The 26,803-nt window shown below is 40.3% G+C and overlaps 1 protein-coding gene across 6 annotated transcripts in view; it reads left to right on the top strand.

Annotated features, from left to right (window-relative positions):
* Positions 1–26,803, top strand: part of LOC115378093 (protocadherin-15-like) — a 290,200-nt gene that overhangs the window by 183,747 nt on the left and 79,650 nt on the right. For all 6 annotated transcript variants that reach the window (XM_030078231.1, XM_030078233.1, XM_030078234.1 and 3 more), the window contains 7 exons: positions 1,992–2,141; positions 2,342–2,433; positions 3,021–3,122; positions 12,590–12,722; positions 13,023–13,102; positions 17,602–17,695; positions 23,918–24,046. In XM_030078231.1, the coding sequence (XP_029934091.1) occupies positions 1,992–2,141; positions 2,342–2,433; positions 3,021–3,122; positions 12,590–12,722; positions 13,023–13,102; positions 17,602–17,695; positions 23,918–24,046 (780 nt within the window). The remainder of the gene's footprint in view (positions 1–1,991; positions 2,142–2,341; positions 2,434–3,020; positions 3,123–12,589; positions 12,723–13,022; positions 13,103–17,601; positions 17,696–23,917; positions 24,047–26,803) is intronic.

Below are 26,803 nucleotides of genomic sequence, written 5' to 3'. Positions count from 1 at the left end.
CAAGGGGACTGGCCAGACCAGTAAGCCAAGGTGACTCAGAAAATGCTACAGTATTTTGGAACTCTCATTTTACTAAACTGAATGAAACAACTGTGACTAAAATTATTTGGAGTTTTTTTTTTTATTGAAACTAAACTAAGACTAATGCAAAATAAATGTCTAACATATGACTAAAACAAAACAAACAAACAAAAAAAAATTCAAGAGATGGCTAAGACTAAAACTGAAATTCAAATACTTGCAACTAAAAATGACAAAACTGTCTCTTCAAAAGAAACAAACAGCAAACATCAAGGTCGAGGATGTAGTGGATTATTATTATTATTTTATTTTTATTTTTTTTAGTTGAGTTGATGGTCCACTTACCTCAGTTAGGTTTTTCTTTGGGCTTATTTTATATGCTCATCATGCAGCAAACTACATATTCTGCTTGCTTTTTGAGTTGAGAAGAATGATTTGATTTTTGTATTCTCACAATGTAACCTTGTCAACATGGAAAGATGAGATTTGCTGTTGACTGCAGTAAAACAAAATGTGCCCTTGGGCAAAGGAAATTTCTACAGATTACTAACTTAGTGGTTTTTTTTAGTAGTGTGGAGAGCTAAAAGAGATAATGAAATGAACAGAAGAGATTGTACACAACAAAATATACATACATGTATATCTGTCTCCTGCCACTGCACAAGAGCTGATCCCTCTTTAAGACAAATGGATTAATTTCAGTTATTTTCCATCTGTGAAACTGTGATTACCACTTAATTACCCCTGAATGACTTACTGTTTTCACTAATAAAGCAGAAATGCAAGAATTAAAAGCTGACTGTGTAATATAATATTTTAGTAATTGGCTTTAAATTGCGTTTTGCAAGATTGGAGTCTGAAGAGAGCCAGGTTAAGACATACTTATCATCACTTGCCTGTAGCCAGAGTTCAGTTCACAGGCGCTGTTCATCACTTTCTGTTCTTCTTCCTTGGCAATTGCAGGAAAGCTTTGTGAGCTTTAATGGCATAACTACAATTTGAGATACATTACCAAAGCATTGGTAGCGAACAATAAGAACAAATAAGTAAAGGTTCAAGCGCTCTTAATGTAAGGACTGCTGCACACTGTTTACCACTGATGCTCTATAAAACATCTTGATGACACACTACAAGCTGGAGAACTGAAGTGTAAGCACAGCTAGCCTCTTAATTCACAGGAATCACCAGTAATCACATTACATTTTGAGTGACGTAAAAGATGTTTCATGGCCAACTCCACAGTCTGCCTCCTCATTTTACACCACCAGCCTGCAGACTGATCCTCATCGTGTTCCTGTTTTGTGTACACATGTCAACTACTGTACATTGACAGCTAAATTGCTAGTTTATTAGTCAGGTATTAGTCATGGTTCTGCACTAACGGACATTTTGTGTCTTTGGTTGAAATCATGGTCTTTTTGTTGTCTGAGTTCTGCTCCTGCTCTGTGTGTTCCTCGTGTTTACCTGTTGCTTTGCCCTGCTCAGCTGCTCTGCGTTGCTCTCATCATTGCTTTCACCTGTGCCTTGTTAGTGTAGTTGCCTCAGTCTCCACCCCTTCTGCTCTTTGTCCTGCTCCAGGTTCTCCCCTCCATTTTCTGTCCCTGTCTCCTCATCAGCTGTGTCTTGTGTCTCTGATTAGTTCCTTGTGTATTATACCTGTGTGTTTCCCATTGTTCCTTGTCACTTGGTCGTCAAAGCTCCCTTGTGTTTCAGCTGTCATGTTTTGTCTGTGCTCCTAGTGTTATTTTTTTTGCCGATAGGTTTGTTTCGCCTACATCTACCTGATAACCAGAGTCTGTAAATAAATAGTTATTTTCCTCAGTTCCTGCACCTCCCAGCTGCAGCCGAGACAGTTTGAAGGCCATTGAAACCAGCTGATGAATGACACTTCCAGTGCACCAGAGTTGAATTATAACAATAATAATATGGTAATGATAATATGTTGTTCGATCCTCCCTCTGTCTCCTCAGGTGGTAGCATCAGATGGAGTCCAGCAGAGCCTGCCAGTTACGGTGACAGTGACAGTGTTGGATGCTAATGACAACACACCAATATTTTCTAACGTCTCCTATAACGTCAACCTGTACACTAATATGATGCCTGGAGAACCTGTGTTACAGGTACACACATATCCATCATTCAGTTTGTAAAATATCTGGCATTATAATAACTACTTAAATGTATTTGTGTGTGTCTATCTGAATTTATTTGGGTTTTCTTTTGTGCTCATGCTTTCATGCAATTGTCTGTTTTTCTGTGTGTATGATTGTTCGCTTTATTTTCTGTGTGCACGTGTACGCATGTGTGTGTCTCTGTTCAGCTGTCAGCAGTAGACAATGATGCAGGACCCAATGGTCAAGTCACCTACCGGATCTTAGCAGGCGACCAAGGACACTTCCTTATCAACAACAAGTAAATACGCCAGTCACAATGTCATATGAAATAGTTTTGATGTAAATTAATTCAGGGGATTCCTACATTTGAAACAGCTCAGTGCTTCTCTTTTCATTTGGGGTATTGTTGAGCCAGTGGGCATATCCATCAACTTGCTAAATGGCCTGAAAATGCTTGAGTGCAGCTGCGATGCAGAGGTTGCTGTCTGCAGTGCTACTATCAGTAATATTGTTACAGTTATTATTAGTTAGGTTTTTTTTGTTTTTTTGCGATGTCATCCCACACTCCAGGTTTATCTTTGAGCGTGACTCTATGTGATAACTTACTTGCTCTTATGTACAAAATGACACAGCTTTGGGGTCCACAAGTGCTTTAACAGACAATCCACAGGTATTGATCAGCTTGTAAATTACTCAATCCAGTATTGTCCAATCAGGTCTCTTTGAGGACGAACAATAATAAAAATAGAACATTAGAAAAAAGGTAGTTCACCCATTGAAGCTTTTAAATTGTGTTAATGTCATTTAGGTAGATTTAGGTTTTCCTTTAAGTACGTAACTGTGTTTATTTCTTTATGTAAAGTAAAACAAATTTCGTCTTCACAGCACTGGGATCATTACCGTAGCAACAGGGGTCAACCTCACTGTGGGGCGGAGCTATGCTTTGACCGTGGAAGCTATGGACAACGGACATGAGCCCCACCGAAGGTAAAGGCTGTCTCTCTGTTTGCCTCTGTTCATCCAGCGATGAAGGTTGAGGGTTCCTTGGGTTTACAACATATTCAGACTCATTTTTAGAAAACCTTTACCTTGGCCTTACTCTCCGTCTTTGCTTTTTCTTTCTCCTTCATTCACCCACCACTCTCCACAGCACCATTTTCAGTTTCAGGAATTTCCAATGATTTATGGTTTTACACTGGCAAATGACAGACAAGGAGTCTGAGAGAGGAAAAGGGATAGTGTGAGGGGGTGAAAGTAGAGGCAGGAGGAAAGATGGAGAGAGGGACATGAAAAGGAAGAGAGAGAGAGAGAGAGAGCTGACAGGGAGAAGCAGGTAATGAGATGGTATTTCAGTACAAGTTGTTCCATTTTTGACAAAAGGAACGATTGTACCATTTCTGCATTTCAAAATAGGAACATTTTCAGCAATTGCAGGCAGATGCACATTCACACACAGTGTGGCGTTTAAGTGTGATACATCCTAAAAGTAACAAATAACAATCTGGAAGTGCTCAAAATAATACACTCTCAGCTAAATCGTGCCAGTTTTTTTCCTTACCTTCCCCTATCTCCTGTCTTCTCCCTTCCATTGATATATTCTCTGTCATGGGTGAGTTCAATAAGGGACCATCGCTTTCACCTGGATTCATGTGTTCAGACTATTTCATGGAGAAAACGAGTACTTTTAATGTTTTGTATACTCTATGCTTATTGATTTGTTAGAGAGGAGTGACGATGTGCAGTTGTAGTCTCGGCAGTTACTTGGCAATATGTGGTTTGGAAACAGATGCAAATCTGGAAATTGAACCATCCACCACTGGAACAAGGTTAATCTGCATTGCTCCACAGATTGAAATTTTAGCAGTTTACCGCATAATCCCTCAACATGGTTCAAGAAACAGCTGCAGCTCAGTGGGAACATAACCATGTGCTGTTGTTGCTGTGGGTTCCAATCATAGAAACTGAATGGGCCGAACCGGCGTCAGCTTTGTGGTCCTTTATTTCACGGCAAATCAGGTTCACCTTGCCAAGGCAACAGCTGCATTCAACCGATGTCACCGCATCAGCAGAAGAGTTTGTTTGAATAATTTTTACTGAAACTTCCATCAGGACGAAAAACAAACACCTGGCTGTTCAGTGAATCTCTCTATCGCAGTTTGTGCAGCTCACAGCAACAATGAAGGAGGAAGTTCAAGTTAATGCGCAAACTGAATTAAAATCATCGGGGTGCTGCTAAAGTTATTTAAAAGTTATTGGAAGTTCTCTCAATGTAAACAAACTCTTCTGCCGACGTGGTGACATCGGTTGAACGTTTACAGTTGCTGCCATGACAAGGTGAACCACCAGGAAATACACTGATTTACCATGAACCAAAGGCCCATGCCAGTTCTACCCGTTAAATTTCTATGGTTCCAATCTAATTCATGCCTTTTGTTGCATGTCATCCATTCCTTTTGCAGTGTTTCTCTCATACTGTATATTACCGAAATGCTTTAAGTCCAGCTTGAAAAAGAACAAACATTAATCAAAGCAAGCATCATACAAACCAAGCTTGGGTGGTGGCACCAGCCTAATCATGATTGTTATGGTCGCTGTTTTGCAGGGAAAAGGGCAAAAAGTTCCTTGTGTTGGCCACATGGGAATGTCTAAACAATTGGATTAATTAGTAGTACAACGTCCTTGCAGAAAAACAAACAAAAACAAACTACAGTCCTTGGAGTTCAGGCAAGGACCAATTCAGTTAGTGCAAGACGAAGTACAGTCACGCACACCACATAAAGGTAACATTTAGCCAAGAACAAATTGCAACGTTTATGTCAAGTCTCATTGTCAACGAATGTAACAAGGGCAGCAGGGCGAAGGAAGGACGAGTGAACTTCTAAGCACTGAGCCAGTTAAAGCATTGTTTGTGGAAAATGCGGCACTTTATCAAGCTCGTGGTAACTAAAAGGTCAGGTTAAGTGAGCTTGTGGAGAACCTTGCCAGTTTCAGTCTCCCAGCTGCCTGGCTGAGGACATCGTTGCAGGAGGAGGTCAGTGGGAAGCATCTTTGCCTCCATAACGACATAAGAGGAAAGAGCAAATGATAGCATTGCTCCATAGTGAGCAGCTGGCTTGTGCCTGAGAGATCATCATGTTTATCTCCGCAAGAACTAACACGTGTCCATCGCCTGATACATTTCATGTCAGTGTTCCTCAACACACAAAACTTCTTCGCTGCTCTTGGTAGCAAATTTGAAACTCCTCTTGTTCTAATGTACAAATCAACTGGAGTGGTTTTTGGGTGATTTTCAGCTTCATTTGTTTGTCAATAGCTGTCAAAAGTCATAATTAAATTGTCTGAAACTTCTCAGCATCTGTGGCACACAAATCAATAAACTTGGTGAAACTTGAAAATTAAATTTGCTGCAGTGGTTGACTTGTGGGCTGTCCCCAAATTTCCCCAAATCATATCAACTCAGTTAATAACTCCCACTCAACAAAACAGATGGTACTTCAAGTGAAGAAGATAAATGGTCGTCATTGTCTCACTGTGTCCACATGATAAAATATTTAATTTACCACTCATTGACAAATTTTAAGTCTCTCTCTCTCTCTCTCTCTCTCTCTCTCTCTCTCTCTCTCTCTCTCTCTCTCGCTCTCTCTCTCTCTCCTCTGACCCTAAGATACAATAATCATAAAAATGAGAATCTTCTGCTGTCCTACTCTGCGCTTCAGCTCTGCGGCCACCCAATCAATACAGAACGTGAAAGTTTGCAGATTGAGGTGTTTCCAGTGATTGGCTCGCAGGCTGTCCCCCAAATTTCCCTAGACTCCCTTTTTTCCTCCACTGAAAATATCAAACATAACCCCTCATAAGAGATCAATATCCATCTCTCTCCTGGTTTGTTGTAACTGTGGGTCAGGACCCAAAATGGGCTCTGTGGCATTTGCCTGGTGGGTTCCAACAAGAGATGAGTGGCAGTATTTTTTAATGAGTTTGGATCCCAGGATGAGAGACATAAATTCCATGAGTGGGGCTGATGCTGGAAAAGTTGAAGAACCCTTGAGGCATTCCAGACTTAAAGTGCTTTGGCTTGGCTCAGATAGATAGATAGATAGATAGATAGATAGATAGATAGATAGATACTGTAGATCCTTGCCAGTTTCAAGGAACAGTGTTTCTTAAACTATGGATCGGCATGTAAAACCAGGGCACGGTCTTATTTCTAGGACACATAAAGAGTGTTTTAATGAGTTTGGCCCTCGACCAACAAAGTAACTTTCACTTTTCCTGCCTGGCTGCTGCAGCTGAAGAGTCCTTGGTATAGAGAACAGTAAAAATTTGAAACTGAGTGTCATAGCAGAGAATTATACAGAGGATGGCTGTGTACGCTCAAAGCCATTCACCTATAAACACTCACCTAAACTGGCTGTGATTCACTGAAACACCAAATAACTCTCTAAATGAGTGACTGAAACAATGGCTGTGTGTGTGTGTGTGTGTGTGTGTGTGTGTGTACAATAGTTCAGAGTGGTGGCTGAAAAAGCTGAGGATGACAGGGCTAAACTGCATGTTAGCGCTTGATAAATTGCAGGTTAAAAGGAAATTACCCCTAAAATGTCTGTCTGTTCAGACTACACAACCTCATCTCTTTCACATTGTTTCTTCAAAAACTTGATGTGCAGGTTTGTGAGTGTATGTGTGTGTGTGAGGTAACAGCAGTTATATGATTGCATGTGTCCTGCAAATGGATAATGGATGGATACTTTTTTTGTTTGTTTTTTAAATCCTGCAGAAGGGATGTGAAATAATTAATTATTGCCAAGCATTATTGATAGACAAAGAGAGATTTGGATTCGAGGAGGAGAAGGAGAAATTGGTCTTGGCTCCCATACACGCTACTATTGAACACGGTCCAGATCCCTCTGTCTTTTCTCCTCAATAATGCCATCTGAAACATTTTTTATAAAACACTGGCTTACAATCCATTTTCAGGGAGCTTTCTTTTTTGTTTTCTTGTTTTGTCATTTTTTTTGCTGCAAACCTAAATGGATTTTGTGGGTTATTGTTCAGACCGGAGGTTCTTCGGCTTTTACAGTCTCTTATCCAGTTTTAGTGGTGTTTGTCTGTGCTGGAACACAGTAGCCCTGCCATGTAAGGGCACAATACAGGTACAGATAAAGCTACTAGAGTGAAAGTGTACTGAGTACAATACTCAAGTAGATGTTCAGTCACTTTGCTGATATTTTTCTTAAGTAGAAGCACCACTATAAAAATCTACTTGATTAGAGGTAAAAAAAAAAAAAAAAAAAATAAAAAAAAATAGCTTGTTTAAAATTAGTTCAATAAATATAACTGAGTCACTTTTTTAGAAATAAGCATTCATTCCTTCATTCATTCATTCATTTTTCAAACCACTTATCTGTAAGGGTTTGTTAGATGCAATCTTTTCCATGCAATTCCTGAAGGATAAGAATACAAAGGTCAAACTAGATTCTTTTAATTGGAAAATACTTCTTTTATCTGGAAATTACAAAATGATACAATAACAATGCAAAGCCATATTACTCTTCTCATCTTTGCTGACAGAACCATCAATGTGAACACAGTTCGTAAGTTTATGATGGTTCAGTAGCTGGTGCATCTAGAAAGCCAGTAAATTTGTTGTCTAATGGTTGAGATTTAACATGTGGGTAAATACAGTACTGCAGCAAATACAATGCAGTGCTTCAGCTTCAAGTGTGGGCCTGCACAAATATAAGTAAAATTACTGACTTTAAAAAATACTCAGTAAAGAACAAGTACACAAAGAATAGCCTAACTACAGTAACATGCCTCACTTCTATCCTTGACTGTTGGGAACAAAATTTTAGATCATCGATTATAAAAACATTATAGAAAAAAAGAAAAGTTAGAGATGAGTTACAAACAGTTCAAGGATGCAGTGTTCCACACACTCCTCTCTACTAAGCTGATGTTGAAAGCTAGAAACACATTATAACATACAAGAAATCAATTTTGACATTTATTTTTTGTGAGCCATTTTAATCTGTGTGAATCAGCATTGCCCCTTCACATTGTCTTTGATAAATTGTATTAAAGATGCCTTCTTCCTTTTTTTTCCAATAGTGACAGAATGAGGATGCTGTGAACTATGCTGTGAATCACCATATTATCTGAAATAATCTGGCCAGGCCTAGCAGCCAATAGCAGGGCCGCACCTTACAACCCTAGTTAAATTTAGATATGAAGGGAGATACGACTAAAAAGTCTCGGACTCGAAAAAGGCTCACCAGTGCTTATAAAACCAGGGGAGCAGAGTTAAAAACCAGACAGGAGTCTAAATCTCAAATTAAAATCAGATTTATTACATTTTAAATGATAACAAGGACAGCAGGGTTAAAATCCAATAAAAAGTCCAAGTTCAGTCCAGCAATTCCTCTCTTGTGTCCACGTCCTTGCCCTCTGATGCTCCACTGGCTCTCCAGTACGTCTCCCACACTGCCAGAGCTCTCCAACCCTGTCAGGTTTGTGGAAGAGCAGAGACGCCAGGGCTCCAGTGTGCTCCCCACCCCGAGCTTTGCCACCACTGCTCCCAGCTGCGGCCCCTCCTGATCTGCCCACAGCCCAGATATGCCAGAGGGTACTCACGATTTGTTTGGGCGGCAGACGACCAACTGCCGACCCATTGCCTGAGTTAATCTGCGTTGGCGGAGACTGTCTGCTGCGTATATTCCCACGGCGACACCTTGGTCACTTGGCCGGTGGCTGCCAGGGGAACCGACCTGCTGCCCTCTCTCTCTCTCCGGCTGGACTGCTTCCTCCAGCAGTCTGCCTGCTGGATCCCACACGCTATCTTTTCCACAGCTCCGCCTGTGTGGCACCGCCGCACCTGTCGCTCTTCTTGTGACTCACTGCACTGTTCAGTTTATCCAAGTGATTAAAAATAAAGGGATACATATGGTACACATCACCACAAAAACATGCAGAGTGGCATAAAAACACAGCATTCAGATAAAAACATTCAACATGCACCACAAAGGCATTTATCCTTTTCTTTTTATTATTATTTATTTTTCTTTAAACTGCCTTGATTTTTGTAGAACTCAGGAGAATATATCTCTTTTTTTAAGAGAATAGTCGTTTCATCAGGTCTGCTAGGGTCAGCTATACAATTCATGTATTTGCTTTGTTCTAAGTTTTAAGGGCACCATCTCTATTTTCTGTCTCATTGCTGACCTCTGTCTTTTAGCAGAGTGACTAAGAACAAATCAAAAACCTAAAGGAAAACCAGAGAGGCGAGGGCCCTAAAAAAAAAAGAAATGCAGCTAGGACCCTCCTGTAATGTGTGCTCTTTGGTGAATTAATTGCATGCTGCATTTTCAAAAAATCTGCTATAAATAATGTTTTCTGAAGTGTCTGTGTGTGTGATTGGCAGCCTTCACCTGCAGCTGTTATCTTCTGTTAACCTCAATAAACGGTAGTGAGCAACAGTAGCTCTTAGCCTGTTAGCACAGGATACTGATGTTTTACTGTTCCTGGATAGAAATTCACCATTTTACAGAGGATTATTTTACCAATCTAACATTAAATCATAAGAGTTAAGGGCTTGTAAAGTGATTGAATCTAATACAGAGCTTCAGCCAGCAATGACATCAGTCATGGTCTGCTTCACATCACCTCTACCACTACAAACCTCCAAAGTAGGAGATTTAGCTCTATAGTGAGCTCTACAGACATGTTGGCAATGAGAGCATTTACTAACATATTGCGCAGCACTAGTAAGACCCATGGCTAATTAAATTCCAACAAGCGAGACATTTTCACTCAGCTGGATAGTTGGTTGGTCTTACCAGTGTCCAGACAATATTGTTACCCTACAAGGGGAACTAAAGCCAACTCAGTCCTGCTAGGATGTATTGCTGCAGGAAATACAACAGAAGAAGGCAGAAAATCCAATGTTCAGATTAGTAAATTATAAGTGCCCCCCCTTTACTTGGTTGCTCTACAGCATCTCAGTTTTTCCCATAGTAAAACAGCACTCAAATATCTATTTGTCCTCTACTGTATATGCCCATAATCTATGACAAGTTCTCCCAAACCTTGTCTGTGAGATAATCAAGAGCAAACCTGGGGCTGCTTAACTGTTGTTGTGCACTTACAGCGTGATTGTTTGAGCTTTTATATTGACTTTTGTGTATTTATTTTACAGTAGCGCTAAAAGATATGAGCAAGAAAATTTGTCCATGTTCGCACAAAATAACCTTGGGCACTGTCATGGTTCTCACAAAGTCTGTCTTCTGTTTACTGGTAATGGGGCAGCTCAGTGATTTCTCTCAGTGTCATTATCAAGAGTCTCAGCTCTTTTGTTTCTTGCTTTTGGAGGAGATTTTTTTTTTTTTTTATCAACACAAGTCTAGACTGAACTATCTAAGATCATAAGAATAACAGATGAGATCTTTTTTTGGGTGAGTCTTCCCTGCAACTTGCAGCTAGTTTGTCGTTATCTTCCAATTATGTCAGGGCAGTCAATTTGCCAATGGGACAAATAGTTTTGCAAATGTAACAACTGTGACCCAGCAAAGCAAACATTTGCAGGAAAAAAAAAACTGACAACAAGGACACAAGCTGTTTACAACATTGGAAATAAACAGCCCTGTCAATTACGAGTCATTATGGTGACACACTGTTGTGCAGTAAGTGGTATGTTGATTAAAAATGCCAGAGAATACAGCCTGTCAAATGTCCAAAGCTGTTTGTCAGAGGGGAAGTAAACACAATGTAATTTAGGCTTCATTTCATAATAAATAAGCTCAAGCGAAACAATCAACAACCTACTGTTCAGATACTACTCCAAATACATTTTTCTCTGGCTGTCTCTGCCATGGAAGAAAAATAGCCTTGAGCTTCTGCCTCAATATAATACCCTTATTTTCCTGCCTTTTTTTTTTAAGTCTTATTTCCCTTTTCCTTTAATTCCCTTATTCTTATAATTCCCTATGTAAACGTAATCACCAAGTTGGCAAATTCTGGCAATTTATCCACATTTGAATGCAGATATATTATAATGCCAGGGATATTTCATCAAAAAAGCACACATTAAATTCACACCCACTGCACTGACCAGGCAATGTACAGATAAAAAAAAAACCCTAAATGGACTAAGAACTCACAATCAATGAAAGAAAAAAAAAATCTTAAAAGGGGGGTAATGGTGTACAGGCCCCCTCCTGCCTCCAAAAAGACAGCAATGTTGCAATACACTTGTTATTCACGGTTCCTCTGACATCATTGTAAACCCTATAATCACTCCATTCATTGGAATTGAGTGCTGCACTTGAGCAAAGCCTCTCTACAATATTAATCCCATTATAAACATGAGAGGGTTATATGCTACAATAACATTAGCATGGCCATGGTTTGCATGGATCCTTACTGCTTGATTTTAAATAATAGTTGAGATTCTGAGGGTCTTGGTTGTATCTATGTGGCAGACTGCATAATGAAGTGCACAAACCTGTATAATGAAGAGCATCTTTAAAGCTGATGTAATGGCACTGCTATAACAAAGTGGTGTCACTTCACAGTATATATAGGTGTACTTCTGCCCCCAATGAAAGCATTAGAATCAGCAGAAAATAAATATGTAGATGTAGTTGTTGCTGTTGTTGTTGTTGTTGTTTTTACCCACAGAACTTACTTAACGGCAAATTAAGTTCAGTATGTGCACATCAGTGGGGAATGAAATCTTTCAATCATCAAACAGAAGCTATTCCATATTCTTCAAAAGATGTAGCTATGGCAGGAATAAATCCCAGAACCTGTGTAAAGGACTTGCATTTTCATATTTCTTCCACCATTTACTCGCAGTTACACGGACCGCAATTGGCAATGGGTTGCCGCAGCCAGGCTCTCAAAATTAAACTGATGCAGAGTGTCGGAAGCGTGATATTAACCACAAGCAATCAATCAGCACACTCTTCAGTCAGTCTCACCCTCAAGAGCCTCACAGGTTAAACAAACACAACAGAAAATTGAAGCTTCCAGAAGAAAGTTGATAAAAGCTCAATACAAGATAGAACAGTAATAAATAGTTTGTCCAGTGTGTCTGACACTCGCGTTCTTGTTGACTCCATGCTGTTATCGATTAGGTAAACACAGCATGGAGTGCAAAGAAACACACACTGGCAAGCTCCTCTGAACTTAAATGATAGACCGTTCACCCTCTCTGATACTCCCCTTTCACTCACTGTCCTCTCAGATTTTCCTCTCTTCCAACTGTCCACTTCTCTTCTAGCTTACTAACATATTCCTTCCTCATAATTCCTGCTTTATCGCCTCTCCTACTATTTGCCTGTTTCTCTGTCGATGCACTATCTGTCTGTCCAATCTGTCTGACCCCATTCTCTAGTCGCCACACACATCTCTATCTTCCTAACACATCTCTCTCTTTCTCCCCCCCAACTCTGTAGATCATCCATTACTACAGTCTACATTGAAGTTTTGCCCCCAAACAACCAGAGTCCCCCCCGCTTCCCACGGCAACAGTACAGCCTGGAGATCAGTGAGGCTATGAGGACTGGAGCTACACTGCTTAATCTGCAGGTACACACACACTCACTCTCTCTCTAGCCAAGCAGAGGACTGTCATCAAAAAAACGCTTCCCCGTTGGCTAATAATGAAAGCATACGATGGTTTTGAGTGTGTCAAAGCTTAAAAACATGTGAAAGTAAATGTGCATAAGGATGTTGAAGTTAACTAACATGTAGAAGTTGGCAAACAAAATGTGTAACATACACAGAAACATGCAATAGTTTTGAACTTTACCTCATGTTATGAGGGTTTTCTGAAAATAATGGTCTGCGTGTGTGCATGTGTGTGTGTGTGTGTCTGCTGGTCTAAAGGCAATTGATCGGGAGAGGGACCCTATCAGCTACAATATCCTGAGTGGAGACCCCCAAGGACACTTCACACTGCAGCAGAGGTAAACTCACACACATACAGAATATTTTCTTCATGTAACCGCTGCCTCTCAAAGAAACATTGCTATCATGCGCATATTTCAGGACGAATCCAGGACTTATTCAAAAGCTTACGGTGATAATCCTCCCCATTGCATAAGTATTATCCTGTGGACCTGCTATGTGAATGTTACAGTATCAGCATCCCGTGGTTCTCCTTTGGAATAATGTCCATTTCTTCATGTTAAATCCATGCCAACACCCTTGCAAAATGGGCCACTACCAGACACATTTGGGTGCTTTCCCAGTGCACTCCTGGAGTATTTCAGTCAAAGCCAATTTCGGCACAAAAACCATGGAAAAAAAAACAAAAAAACAAGATGTGCCAATATTGTATGAAGTACATAGCTTGGTTTTCTTGTGCGGTGGAAACAGCATATCTGAAGTTGTTCTCATACCAGAAAAATGCAGACAACACAAAATTCCAAGAATGCAAAAAGTTTTTCGATTCATTCTTAATCTGTTTTGTGTTTTTGTGTTTCTGTATTGCAGTTAGTCATTCTCTCTCTCTCTCAATGTCTTTTTGTTTTCAGTCACCATTTCTCTCTCCCTCATTACTTTTCATCTGTGCTCTCTCTTTCATTTCTTTTGTCTACCCTCTCTCTCCCCTCTCTCCTTTCCTCCACCTGATCTCTCATGTGTCTGTCCCTTTTTCCCTGCCCTTAGCTCTTTTCTTGTCTCTCTCTCTCTAACCCTTTATTCTCCCCTTGTTCTCTGTGTTGTCCTCCCCCTCCTTTTCTCTCTGTTCCTTCTTTTGCTGTCTGTCTCTGTTCTCCCTTTGTTTCTCTCTCCATTCCCCCTTTAAAAAATGTAGATAGGATCTTTCTCCAGCATCAAAAATACATATTTAATGAGCAATAAATGAATAAATACCCCAAAAGCATCGGACCCTGTGTGTCTGTTGTTGTGCATGCGTGCGCGTGTGTGTGCATGTTTGTGCGTTTTTATGTATGAGCCCTGGGCAGACCTCAAGCCTTGAATCTTATAATCACTCTCTGGCCTGCTTCAACCCCACACACACACACAAACACACATAATGTGCACTTGTGTACACACACCATTTTACCAGCTGCAGTGTGTATCTTTCCTTCAGAAACCGATACGATAGGCATATCGAATCAACAGTTTGATGCAGCTAAAGTGCATTTAAAGAAGCCAACAATTCAATATGATTCGATTCAAACCTGTCCAAGTGCAATTCAGTACAATCCAGTTCAGTCATACATCCTTTTTTCTCTCTTTTTACTTCTACCATCGCCCGGCCACTGTTTCCAAGGAGGAATCTTTACGTATAATTCAATCCGGTGTCCATGTGTGAGAGAGAAATGTACCCGCTGAAATGGACTTTTTCACGTTTTGATGACCATGTTGACAATAAAAAATGAGAATCAGTCAACTACAAATAATCCTCTCAAACAGGCCATTGTTTATTAATAATGCCTTTCTGCTGTATTTACATATGCAGTGGCTTCAGTAATGGATTTTGACCGTGCAGAGTTGTTGGCAAGTGGAGCATGAAAGCGCAGTTTCATACCTTTTTCATTGCTAGAGCCAACAGTAGCTGCAGGTGAAGAGGGGCAAGCAGGGCTCTCTCTTCCACAGCCAGTCCATGGTGTGTGTTGGAATGGGCTGCCAGATTAATAGATTTACCAGCATGTTTCACCGCTGCTTGGCACGTTTTACATATTGCCACTTTTTTTAGCAAGTTGTTTTGACTTCCTCATAAAACCTCAAGTGGTTCTACCATTGCAATAAACTGGTATTTGCTGCGCCATATACAGCGTTTGACATACATTACAATACTTTTCATTACCACACCCGACAAAAAACATCCAACATAATATAATCTGTAGTATTAGCCTGATTTTATGTTGGCATTCAGTCCACTGCTGTCATTTCATTTGAACCATTGATTTAAAACCAACATATTCAACAGCTATGTGTATAATGGACACACACCTTAAATGAATCCTTTAGTTCAAAGTAAGTGGAATACTTAAAGTGGCTAAGCATATCATCTGTATCCACCTTTTTTTTTGTTTTGTTTTGTAGCTATGTACATTATACAACTTGCCCATATTAAACAAAACAAGGATCAGGAAAAAAGGAAAGTTGAAAAGAAAAGGTTTAGTGGATATAAGCATCCCAGTAACATTACTGTGAATATAACTGTAGTGTAATTACTGAATTTTAAATTGTAATTTGTTATACTGCTTGCTACTGAGAAATGTGCTACTACTACTAACACTTACTAACACATTGCACACCATCAGTTGACCGTCTTGACAAAACAACGACCACATTCATTGTGAGGAGGACACAGAAGTTTGTTTCCACTGGGCTGACATCACTGATGAAGACTCGCTGGTGGAGGCAGAGAAATGCATCAGAATCATCAGCGCTAAAATCAAAAAAGATATGGCTATTGCACCGGAGTTTTCCAATAGAGAGAGGCCTGTATCGATTTAGCTATAATTCCCAAGCAGCTGCCAGGCTGTTTGAATCAGTGCAGACATATCTCAGCCATTAACCCGGTGCATCGATCTCAAGCAGTCAATCGTTACGCCCTGGCGTTTTCTATGCAAAATAAATAAAGCACGCACTTGTATGTCCTTGTGTTTGCATGCACGTGCCCATGCACAGATAGCACAAACGCACACGTGCACACCCAGAAAAAAGTCAGTGACTTAAGTTTGTGAAACTGTTTGTCTTCATAGATTTCATCAAGATAGTGTTGAGTGAGTTAAGTGTGTGTGTGTGTGTGTGTGTTGGACACTAGCTGTTGATGTCACAGGACATAAAAAGTAGAGACACATTTCACTTTAACTTTTATGTTTTTTACTCTCTGTCTCTATGTTTCTTTGCTGTTTTTTTATCTCCACTGTTCAGTGTGTCTGCTCCAGGATATTTTATATATTTCAATAAAGCACATGTATGTGTGTGTGTGTGTGTGTGTGTGTTGAAATCCCACTTTACAAGCATATCCTTTTTCACTATGTTCATTTTCCTTTTATCCTTCACCTCCTAAGTCCCAAGTTTGTGCCGATATTGACTGTGTGTGTGTGTGTGTGTGTGTGTGTGTGTGTGTGTGTGTGTGCACTGCATTTCACAAATCACACATACATAAACATGAACCATCCTTTAGCTTTACTGCCTCCTCACTCTAGACCACTTAACACACACATACACACACACACACACACACACACACACACACACAGACTTGCACACTTATGCTTATACACTATATCTGAGCAAAATATGCATTTCAAATAGTTGTAATTCATGAAAGCAGCTTAAATTAAAAACACTTCAATCATTATGTAAATCTTCACTTGGAAAAGACCAACAAATCAATCATGCCCTACATCAAAGATTTCTGCTTTTTTTGGTTGGTCAGAAGTCTCAGATATGCTGAGCAGGATCTGTTAGATCTTCTGGAGTTTATTTTCTTTTCATGCAATCACTCCACCTTAAATCTGACTTCAGCTTTCACACCACCTTTTGGTTTTGCTGATTACTGCATTGTGTAAGGTACAAGATTGTGGGTCAAAGATTTGTTGCAGTCGTATTAACAAAAATATTCCAGGAGCTTGTTAGTTTTCTTCCCAGCTTTCTGTTACACTACCTGTTACACTACCTTGAAGTTTTGTTTTTTTTTTTCCTGATATAGGCTTAAAGATATAGATAGGTTGGTGCATATTTGTTTCATCAATAATCAATACTACACTGGTTGTCGCAAAAAACACAAAATCACAAATTCTTTGATCTGATTCCACATAAGTGTGCATGAGTAATTTTTTTCTATTCTTAGTATCCTGTGTTTCAGTGATGTTTTTATTGTCGGGAACCTCTAAATTATGTTTCAGAGTCATTTTCACCCTGGGGAAAACACTTGTAAGGTGGTCCGATTTTAAAATGTTGACACAAAAATCAGCAGGTTCAATTAAAAAATGCTGGCCATGTTGGTTGAACACTGATGCAAATGCACTGCAAGCCTCTGTATAAAAGCTCCACATCATTGTTGGAGCCATTATAGCAACAGCACCCGAGAGGGCGTTCTTAATTGTGATAGCGGGTGATGTAGAAGGTACGAGCTCCCATCTGTATCACTGAAGTATGCATAATTACAGTACAAAATGCACATGTGGGTATTGTGGCTTTAATAGAACAGTTATCAGTGCTTGCACACTGGCTGAAAAATATTAAATAAATGGGTAAAAAGTGCACTCCAGATACAAAATAATGGACTTAAATAGGAATAACAATCCTGAGAATAAGACAGAAATCTAAGTGGCCTAGCAGCAAATGAAGAATGATGAGAAATTATCAGCATGCCAGTCATGAAATCACAATAAAGAGCATTGGAGAGACCTGTTCTCCTCTGCTCTCCTCTGTTCTGTTCTTCTCTCTGCCTCCATTGCTAGCTGTTAAGCAGGTTCTCTGTGGGTTCTCTCACCAGGACAGGACATTTGATTCTGGACAAGCCTCTGGACAGGGAGACGTTGGACCATTACACCCTGGTGGTCACAGCCTCAGACGGACACGCAGAGGGGGTAAGAAACCCTGCCATATGACTCAAACACCAGCTGGTTGTTTTAGCCATTTTGCATCCTCAGCAGGATGCCTGCTGCGAGGGACGCCAAGTATTCAGCCTAGAAAGGCTGCAAAGACAGCTCTGACATCAATCGAAAGCAAGGAATTATGTTTTTTTTTATTTTTTTTATCATTTATAATAATAATGATACATTAAAAGTGAATAAAACACTAATTATAAATGTGTGGGCATGAGTGGGCATAAAGAATTAACAGTGATAACTGATGCTCAAATGGCCTTCACTTTAGTGTATAATTTTAGCAGAAGTTTAAAATGAAAGGTGCAGTGGAAGTACATTCACATTGTACTGTACACCGCTTCATGCCTATCAACAGGACAGCAAGTAATGTTCAACGATTCACTTAATTCATGTTTATGATTTGATATTCTCACAATATTTTGAATGAAATTAAGAAAGAAGAAAAATGCAGCAGTTTTACCACATCTAAAATAAAAATTAAAACAAACATGTGATATCTTAAATCACATAAACAATGCCAAATCACAAGGACGAGGCAGCGTGAATCTGATTTGCTCCAGGCTTAATCTTTTTATAGGCTTACTTTATTTTTCTCCACTGTTTGGCTGTGCCCTTCACTCCCAAATGCAGTTTTTTTTTTTTTTTTTTTAAATTTCAAACCACTGATCTATAATATTTTATCATACATCTGTAATATTTTTTTTTATATAGATAAATGTTTCTAGCAGTCAAGTTGAGAACTGCAATAAAAAGCCCAGTCAATCACATCAGAACAGTTATGCATCAGGCTGTTTGACTAACCTTTTTTAAACTCCTGCTTGTTGAAAGATATCAGCCTCTTAACATTTTTTCTCCTGCAAGCAGTTGCCATTTTCCCTTCACGTCCTGCACACTGCCCCGGGACAGCAGCAGCGCTCTGGCTGAGTTACCAGCACGTTGTTTGTTAAAATTTGCACTCACGGCATTCAAGGTGTAGACACTTTATTCCCCCCAAATACTGATCAGGTCTTGCACCTGTTAGTATAACTTGCAGCCGTGTTTTGCCATTTGTCAGTTTTGTTAGATGGTTTATTAAACTGAGTGCAGCTCTCTGTAATGTGCATTGTGACATCTGATGATGCACATCGCCACATTTTTGCATCACTAAATATCATGATTGCTGATAATTATTTCTCTCTATTGACACTGTAGAGGCAGCCAATTATCATGGAGCTGACCTTGCTGACATGCCAGACAAGCAAATACAAAACAGTCAAAGACAACCACGTTTCACTCATGTACACACCAACTAAGGCACATGCAGTAATTATCCACTTGTTACTTGCACTTTCTGCCTGGTTGAAGATTCTGAAGTACCAGTTTCTTTTTATTCCTTTTCGCATTTAAGTGTTAGTTGATACCATTTCACAGCCTATAGATACTGGAGAATAACAGCCAAATATAAGCAGACATGTTTTACACCACCACAGGCCAATAAACATGCAAATATGCAATGCACATATGCAATAAACATTGCCCTTGCAATGTTTGAATCATCACTGTGGGTCCTCTTTTCATCATACAATTTACAGCCAGCCTGTTGTTATAGCCTGGTTTTAGCTTTCTAAGTTTCTGTATCAGCCTGAGAGTAAGCTCCCCCTCGGCACCCAACTTTTCACCAATTCAGCCTCATTCAAAGCATCTCCGAACCAGCACATTCTGTACATGAACATATCTAAATGTCACACTCTCATTGGGAGTGAGTGTCTTTGTCATTGCTGTCAGCATTGAAGCCACAGAAAAAGTTCATTCAAAGCAGCTTACCTTGCAGATGAAAGTCTGGAGCTTCACCACATTTTTGAATTGGTGGTCAGAGACAAAATAATCCAAGTAATCCAACATGAGCCTTGTCAAGATGAAATGTGTTATCGCTCATTTCCATCCCAAAATCACATTTTCTCACCCTAACTTTTGGTTTTGTACAACCAAGTCGCCGTCAACCCGTATTCAGGAGTGACTGTGTTTGCAAATGGACTTTGAGCTCTCAACCCCCTCTAGTGGTCAGAAATCACTCAGTGCAACTTTAAAGAAATACTCCAACACTTAGCATAAAGACTTGAAGTCTGTGGGAGTCATTAGCAACTCTGAAGCTGTCTCACACAATGTATCAAATGTATTTAGGGGGGAAAAAAGTCATTTTAGAAGAGGTTAATTTGTGCCTGGTCTACCTATACCTTCAGTGGTGTGCAGATTAGTGCATTTATTCCAATACATGTATTTCAAATCCATATGATACATCGTGTAAATAAGACAGCTGCAGAGTTGCTGTAAGGTTTATTTTTTCATGCTGATGGAGCTACGTGAATGACTCCCATAGTCTTTACGTCTTTATGCTAAGCTAACATGAAATACTTCACATAGGAACCAAGCGACTGGACATACAGAGATGAAAATGATATAAAACATCTTCAGTCTGGGTAAGTCAGAAAAAAAGGTTATTTTGCCCACAACATTGGAGTATTTCTTTAATTTTGTTTAGCCTGGGTGCTATGAGATGTTTTCTGTGTGTGTGTGTGTGTGTGTGTGTGTGTGCCTTCCCTCACTTTGCCTCCTGGCCTCTTGCCTAATTCAGCAAATTTCTCTCATCTGTCTCACTCTCACTCTTCTTCTTTCTATTTTTGTGTTCTTCATCTTCTATTTTTCTTTCCTATTTTTTAAAAGTAAAATTTTCTGTCTTTCTCACATGAAAGTCAAATGAAGCCAGTGGACAAAGCCTGCCTGTCCCCCCTCCTCTCTCCCCCTCATGTATTTCACTCTCCTGTCTCTTCTCTTCTCTTCTCTTCTCTTCTCACTGATACTTTACTCTCCTCCTTCTTCCCTTCATCTCCCATTTATTACTTAAAAGTTCAGGACATACTTATCTCCCCTCCTCTCTTACCTGCTCTCTTCTTCCCTCTGCTGCCTCCCCCCTCCCCCCACCTGTCAATTAAAACAAAAGGTAAAGTTTAAGGCCCCGCTGTGGAGAGAAAACACTGATTTGAATACCCTGACCTTCTCTCTCTCTCTCTCTCTCTCTCTCTCTCTCTCTCTCTCTCACACACACACACACACACACACACACACACACACACACACACACACACATGCACAGAAATATGTGAGGAGGAAGAGAAAGTGGGAGGAAGAAGGATCTAGCTTCAAGAAATTGAAGAGGGCTCTTATTACCTTAACAATTTTACTGTGTGTTGTGTGTGCATGTCTGCCTGTGTGTGCTTGCGTGTATTGTGCACAGTTCTATAAAGAAGCTTTGGCACAAACATACAAAGGCACACACACACACACACACGCACACACGCTCTCTCACTCTCAGTTGTTCTCTGGACCTTGACAATTAGTGCATTATCTTCCTGCCCCAAAGTCAGAAAATAGCTTAAAGTAGTTTGGACATTTTTCTGCTTGACACCCCATTCTATTTTGAATAAGAGAGAAAGAGAGAGAGAGAGAGAGATGTGGGAAGTGTGGGCTGGGGTGTAAAGAGATAGAGACGAGGGGGAAGCCAAGAGAGAGGAGCAGAGTGAACTACACGGAGAGAGACAGGAAGAAAGAAAGGGTGAAAGGAAAGAAAGAAACAGAGCGAGAGAGGAGAGACAAGAAGATTGGGGTGTAGTTGCTTTATACAGGCCCATTAATCAGCATCACTCTAAAGGCCTTGGGTTGTCTTCGCACACACTCACCCACTCGCGCACACACACACACATACACACGTGTGTCCCCTATTATTAAATGTCCCGTTGTGAGAGCGTCAGACTACAAAGTGCCTAATTGGCTATTTGGGCAGTGAATCCATCATACTGCCACAGATTGAGGACCCTACAAGCTGGTGCAGTAAGCCAGCTTCAGTGTAAGGACACTGTGCGATGCAGCTGAAAACTTTTGGTGCAGGACAGGAGGTTGAATATCCCCTTTGAAAAAAATCAGTATCACCCCATATCACCTAATGGACTGTATTATGTATACCGCAGCATGGTGAAAGCAGTGATGACTCAGCTGACGTGCTCGCCATTAAAGACCGCGTGAATTTGCACCGCAGTGGATAAATTAATGAAGGCAAAAATCATTCATTCAGTTTGGGATAGCCACAGTGTATTTATGCTAGAAGATATGCACGTATCAGCAGGCGCCAGTCAAGCACAGATGGTTGCCAAGCAGTTGCCAAGAAAGTTTGCAGTTTACAGAGGGATTACCTCGCTGGAAAAGAGCTGTGAACAACCCGCAAATCATCTTTTACTCTAAAACAGATAAATTCACCGCAATAACTTTTTTTTTTTTTTTTTTTTTTTTTACTTTGGCAAGCCGCCATAGTATAGGCGAGATAATAAACTATTAAATATATGGTTATTGCCGAGTAAACAACAACCCCCTGATGCTAAGTAAAGCTCAGTGCATCTCGCTCTCTCACTCTCTTTGTGTGTCTATCTGTATCTGTATCTGTGTCTATATCTGTATAGGCATTTATGATGAAGTGTTTCGTCAACTGTGAGTTGTTAACCTCAAATTAGTTGACTCACCAGCCCTATTGCCTGTACTCTGGTCTGTGATTCTCTTTCTTCCACACACACCCACACACATCACTTTTTCACTCCATTTCACTGTTGTGAATAACTTATCCCTCCCTCCTTCTCCTCTGTCTCTCTATTTCCTTCTTTAAAAGTCAAATCTTCGATCTCTCCCTCTCTCTCATGAAAGTCAAATTAAGAAATTGGTGACCCTCAGCTCTCATCACTCCCCCCCTCTCTCTTCTCCTCTACTCTCTCTCACTTCATGTTTTTCTGTATTTCTGCTTGTGCCGCTGGGTGTGAACCACAGGGGGAATCTGTGACGCCAGAAACTGAATTTGAATTCCTGTTTTCAAACAAATTCAATCTGTGGCGGTGCAATTTGCAGCTCGCATTTGATCAAATACATCACTTCCGACCAGAAATAGCCCTTTTTAACAGTGTTTTGAGAAGGTACGAAGTGGACCACTCAGCTGTGAGCAGTTCTCAACTCCAGTTGTAAAGTGAACAATCACTGTGAGCACAGTGGCCGAAGCAATGGGATAGCAAGGATTGGAGTAGAGCTAATTAGCAAGCAAAGTGGGGCTCTTCAGTTTGTTACATAAGGGAGTTGTTAGGAAGAGGGACACAGCCACAAATAGCCTCAGACAGTGAAATGAAACCACCGTGAGTTGAAAGTTAAACAGGAGGAAGTTGAAGGTGGATGCATCCTTTGTGCTCTGATGATCAATCATAGACAAACAGAACTTTCTGACACAAATTGAACACTTCAAACAGATGGAAAAAAAAAAGTCAACATTCGTAAATTTCTTAATTGCCTTGCAGTGAACGACTTCAGTGGACTCCTCTTCTCCTCTTGGGAATTAGTTAGAGAATTAAAGGAAGACTTCATGTAAAATATTAATAAGTAATATTTTTTTTAGACAGTCAATCCATCCATATAGTTTCTGTGTGATTTGGTGAGGTTTCAAGTCTGCTGCAACATTCCAGTAGAGTGGGGCTTGATATTTTGAGGAGCTCAGACAGTCAAAAATGAATGTGAAAAAAACAAAAACAAAACAGCAACAGCTCTTTCCAAAATCACAGATATCTGGTGTAATCCACAGCCTTTGGGGGCAAACATTTTCTTTGAGAACTATATCTTGCCAGTGAACACCAGCACATTTTAACTATCCGCCTCTAATTTGTACAGGTTCAGGGTGGATAGATGATTACAGATAGCACATAGATGGACATTTGCCCTACTGGTCACCTCTCTTCACTTTACATATACAGCCATTTTGCAAGCCACCCAGCTCAAATGCCCATGATTAAATTACAACTATATTGCCATTTGTGATTTTAATCCTTGTATATATGTTTAGTTTGTTGTTGATTAGACAGATGATGATGCAGCGACTTGTACCAATGTTGAAATATGTGCAAATAAAGCACAAAATCTAGATGATGTGCTTTGTGGTCTACAGCTGCTATCTCTCTTGTTTGATGAAACAGATGAAAATATATTTGTGATATCATCTCAAAACAGTTGTCATGATTTTTTTTTACTCTTCATTTTATGTGTCTTTATTGCACTTGGCTGCTTCCTTCATGTTGCTGTCTGTCGACTGCTTGCTGACACCTGGCAGGAATAGTAATACAGGTGTGTGTGTGTGTGTCCATGTAGACTTCCACCGCCACAGTGAACATCGTGGTGACAGATGTTAATGACAACGACCCGCTGTTCGATTCTTCACTGCCAGTGAACCTCACCGTCATCGAGGAGCAGGACCACGCATACGTCGGACGGGTCAAGGTACGGACACACACCAACATGCTCACACACACACACACTATAACACATTATAAAAAAACACAGAGTCAGTAAACATGCACTTTCTCCTTTGCTCTCCCCCTCCTTCTCACCTCTTTACTAACTTTGTTTCATTTAATCCCATAGTACAGGTATATCTGTGAGAACATGGAAGTGTGCATTTGTGTGCACATAAGCAAGCACGTGAATTTGTGTGTGTGCTCGGTGTGTGCGTGTCCTTGCACTAATTATTTCTATAATGCAGGTAACAAGATCAGTTAATTTTCATTGCAATTTAGCCCACTGTCTGAACAATTCTCACTGCAATTAAAAGTCCCAACACAGTTAAGAAATTGTGTTACTGCTTAGCATGTTGAGCAAAAGATTAGAGTGCTGTCTGTGCTGTTTCTGTGGTGGCAGAGATCAGCGTGTCTCAAAACTGGTTACGCTGGTTTCTGCGATGTTTTAATTGAGATCAGATCAACCTGTGTGAAGGGAAAACTGGCTTCTGTGCAGCTGGCATTATTAACTAGTCATTATGCAGCAAAATTCGAAATGCCTTGAGAGAGATAATTACTTTGTAGCCCTTCCTGTTATTAAGACTCGTCTTGTGATGTCGCCTCTTGTCTTTTGTCTCTGTCTCCATAATACACACGCATGCACAAACTGGCCCGCATTCCAATTAAATATACAAAATTGAACTAATCTTTTATTATAGGGACCACAGAGCACTAGCATTACTTTGTTAACCTTGGTAGCTTTGTAATTAGGGCTGTATGTTATTATGCTCAGAGTAGTGTCTGCTGGTAGATGGGGGTTTGTGAAAATGGCCTGCGAGTGTCTTTTGGGACAAAGTTAGATCGACATTATTGGCGTCAAAATTTCAAATTTAAATCCCACTAAAAGCAAGTTTTACCTGTGAAGTGTATAGACAGCATAGTCCTTGTTAGCGCCTTTAGGACATGTTCCAGCCTGAATCAGCATCCCTGTCCCTACAGATCACATATACCCCTGGACTTGTTCCAAATCTAATAACTGACTCCTATATTCCCCAGACAGGGGGTCATGGGTAAATCTGACACTTTGATAGGCTCTGATCTTAAAAGATGCTCCCTTGGTTGCACACATGCTTGGAGTTTCTCCAAGCGTAATACAGAGCCTTTATACACCTCTGTCAGGGGTCTTTGATCAGTCTGACACTCTGCCAGGTTGTAAATGTTAATCATGCTTCCTTGGTTGTACACTCAGCCTATTACTGGGATAAATATATGGCCCTTGTACACCTTTATCAGGGATCTTGGACACATCAGGCTCCAGACCGAAAACTGCAATGTCTTTCTTGTTTGCACCATTGGGAACTATTCCAGACTCCTAAATCCATCCTTATTCTTAGAGCGGACATTTCATTCCAAGCATTCCAAACGTAAACATACTCTCGCTCGGACCTTTGGACCCGTTCCAAATTCAACATTCGAAAACCCACCCTAATCTTTAAAGAGGGCACTTGAATGTATTCCAATCCTGAACTTCCTCCCTTTCAAGGACCCTTGGATATTTTCCAAACCAAAACAGACGGTGTGATCCCTCAGTGGACTGAGCAAGGCACGACTCTGGGCCTCATTCCAAACCAGGGTCTGTACCTGCAGGTATTAAACAGATTTCAGGTAGAATGAATGGGCTTGACCTTGGTCTTCTGATGCTGGTAACAGAGAGACAGAGAGGTAGAAAGAAGGGAGGAGGAGAGGGGAGAATAGAGATGGGAGGCAGAAGGAGGAGGAGAGGATGGAGGGGAAGAAAAGAGAGAGCCACAGGAGGAAAGAGAGAAGAAGAGTGGGGATGACGGAGCGAGCAGTATGGTCGCTCGCTGAATCTGACTTTCATGAGGAAAAGACACAGTTTGCCTTTTAAAGGTGAGGAAAATACATGAGGAAAACGAAAGACAGGGTGACTTCTCAGAGGGAGCAAGAGGGAGCACCTGCAATGTTTTTTCAATTAGATCCATGGTCAATTATGATTCTGTCAGAGAGGTCATGTGCTGATTGGAGAGAGAATTAGGTTGGTATCAAGAGACGAGCATTTACATATCGACAGAAACAGAGATGTAATGGACACTAAATCTACCACTCAATAAAACTTTGTCTTTAGAGGGGTTTATCAATATGGAAGAATCACGCCAACTTAAACAATGAAATAAACAAATACATAAATACAAAAATTTTATTGTAAATAAACTGTCATCGAAGCAGGAGCAAATGCATAACATGTATTTTCGTTATCTATTCATGTGTGAATTTGTTTCGGGTGTTGCAAGATGTGGTTTGTGCAAAGAAATGAATAAAATCTGTCAAATTTCTCCATCAAGTTCAATGGGCTTGTTCAGGCCAGATCTATGTAATTAGACTTTTAATTGTACCAGACTTTTTTTTATTGTACTAATAATTGTAACTGGATTTGAAGTGTCATTTTGCTTGGGATAGCGGGAGAGATCTATGCACATTGTCAAAAATAAAGATGACAATCAGGCATTCCTGATATCTCAGAGCAACTTGAAGACTTTGCAGACCCCGCTGATGCCACACTGTACTGTACATGTAAATCCACAGGACCGACTAAAGCAGATTAAGCTGCATGATAGGACCTGTAACAGCAAAGCTCCTCACCCTGGACACCCTCTTGCTACAGTCTTGCTAAGTCAGTTGAGGATTTTGTGTTCTGTGGCTTGAAAGTCACTGAAGTAGCCTCTTGTGTCAAGCTAGCCAC

The sequence above is a fragment of the Myripristis murdjan genome, chromosome 19, assembly GCF_902150065.1.
Source record: "Myripristis murdjan chromosome 19, fMyrMur1.1, whole genome shotgun sequence".
In the NCBI taxonomy this organism is placed as follows: Eukaryota; Metazoa; Chordata; class Actinopteri; order Holocentriformes; family Holocentridae; genus Myripristis; species Myripristis murdjan.
Note: the sequence above shows the minus strand (reverse complement) of the source record. Positions and strands in the feature narration are given on the sequence as shown.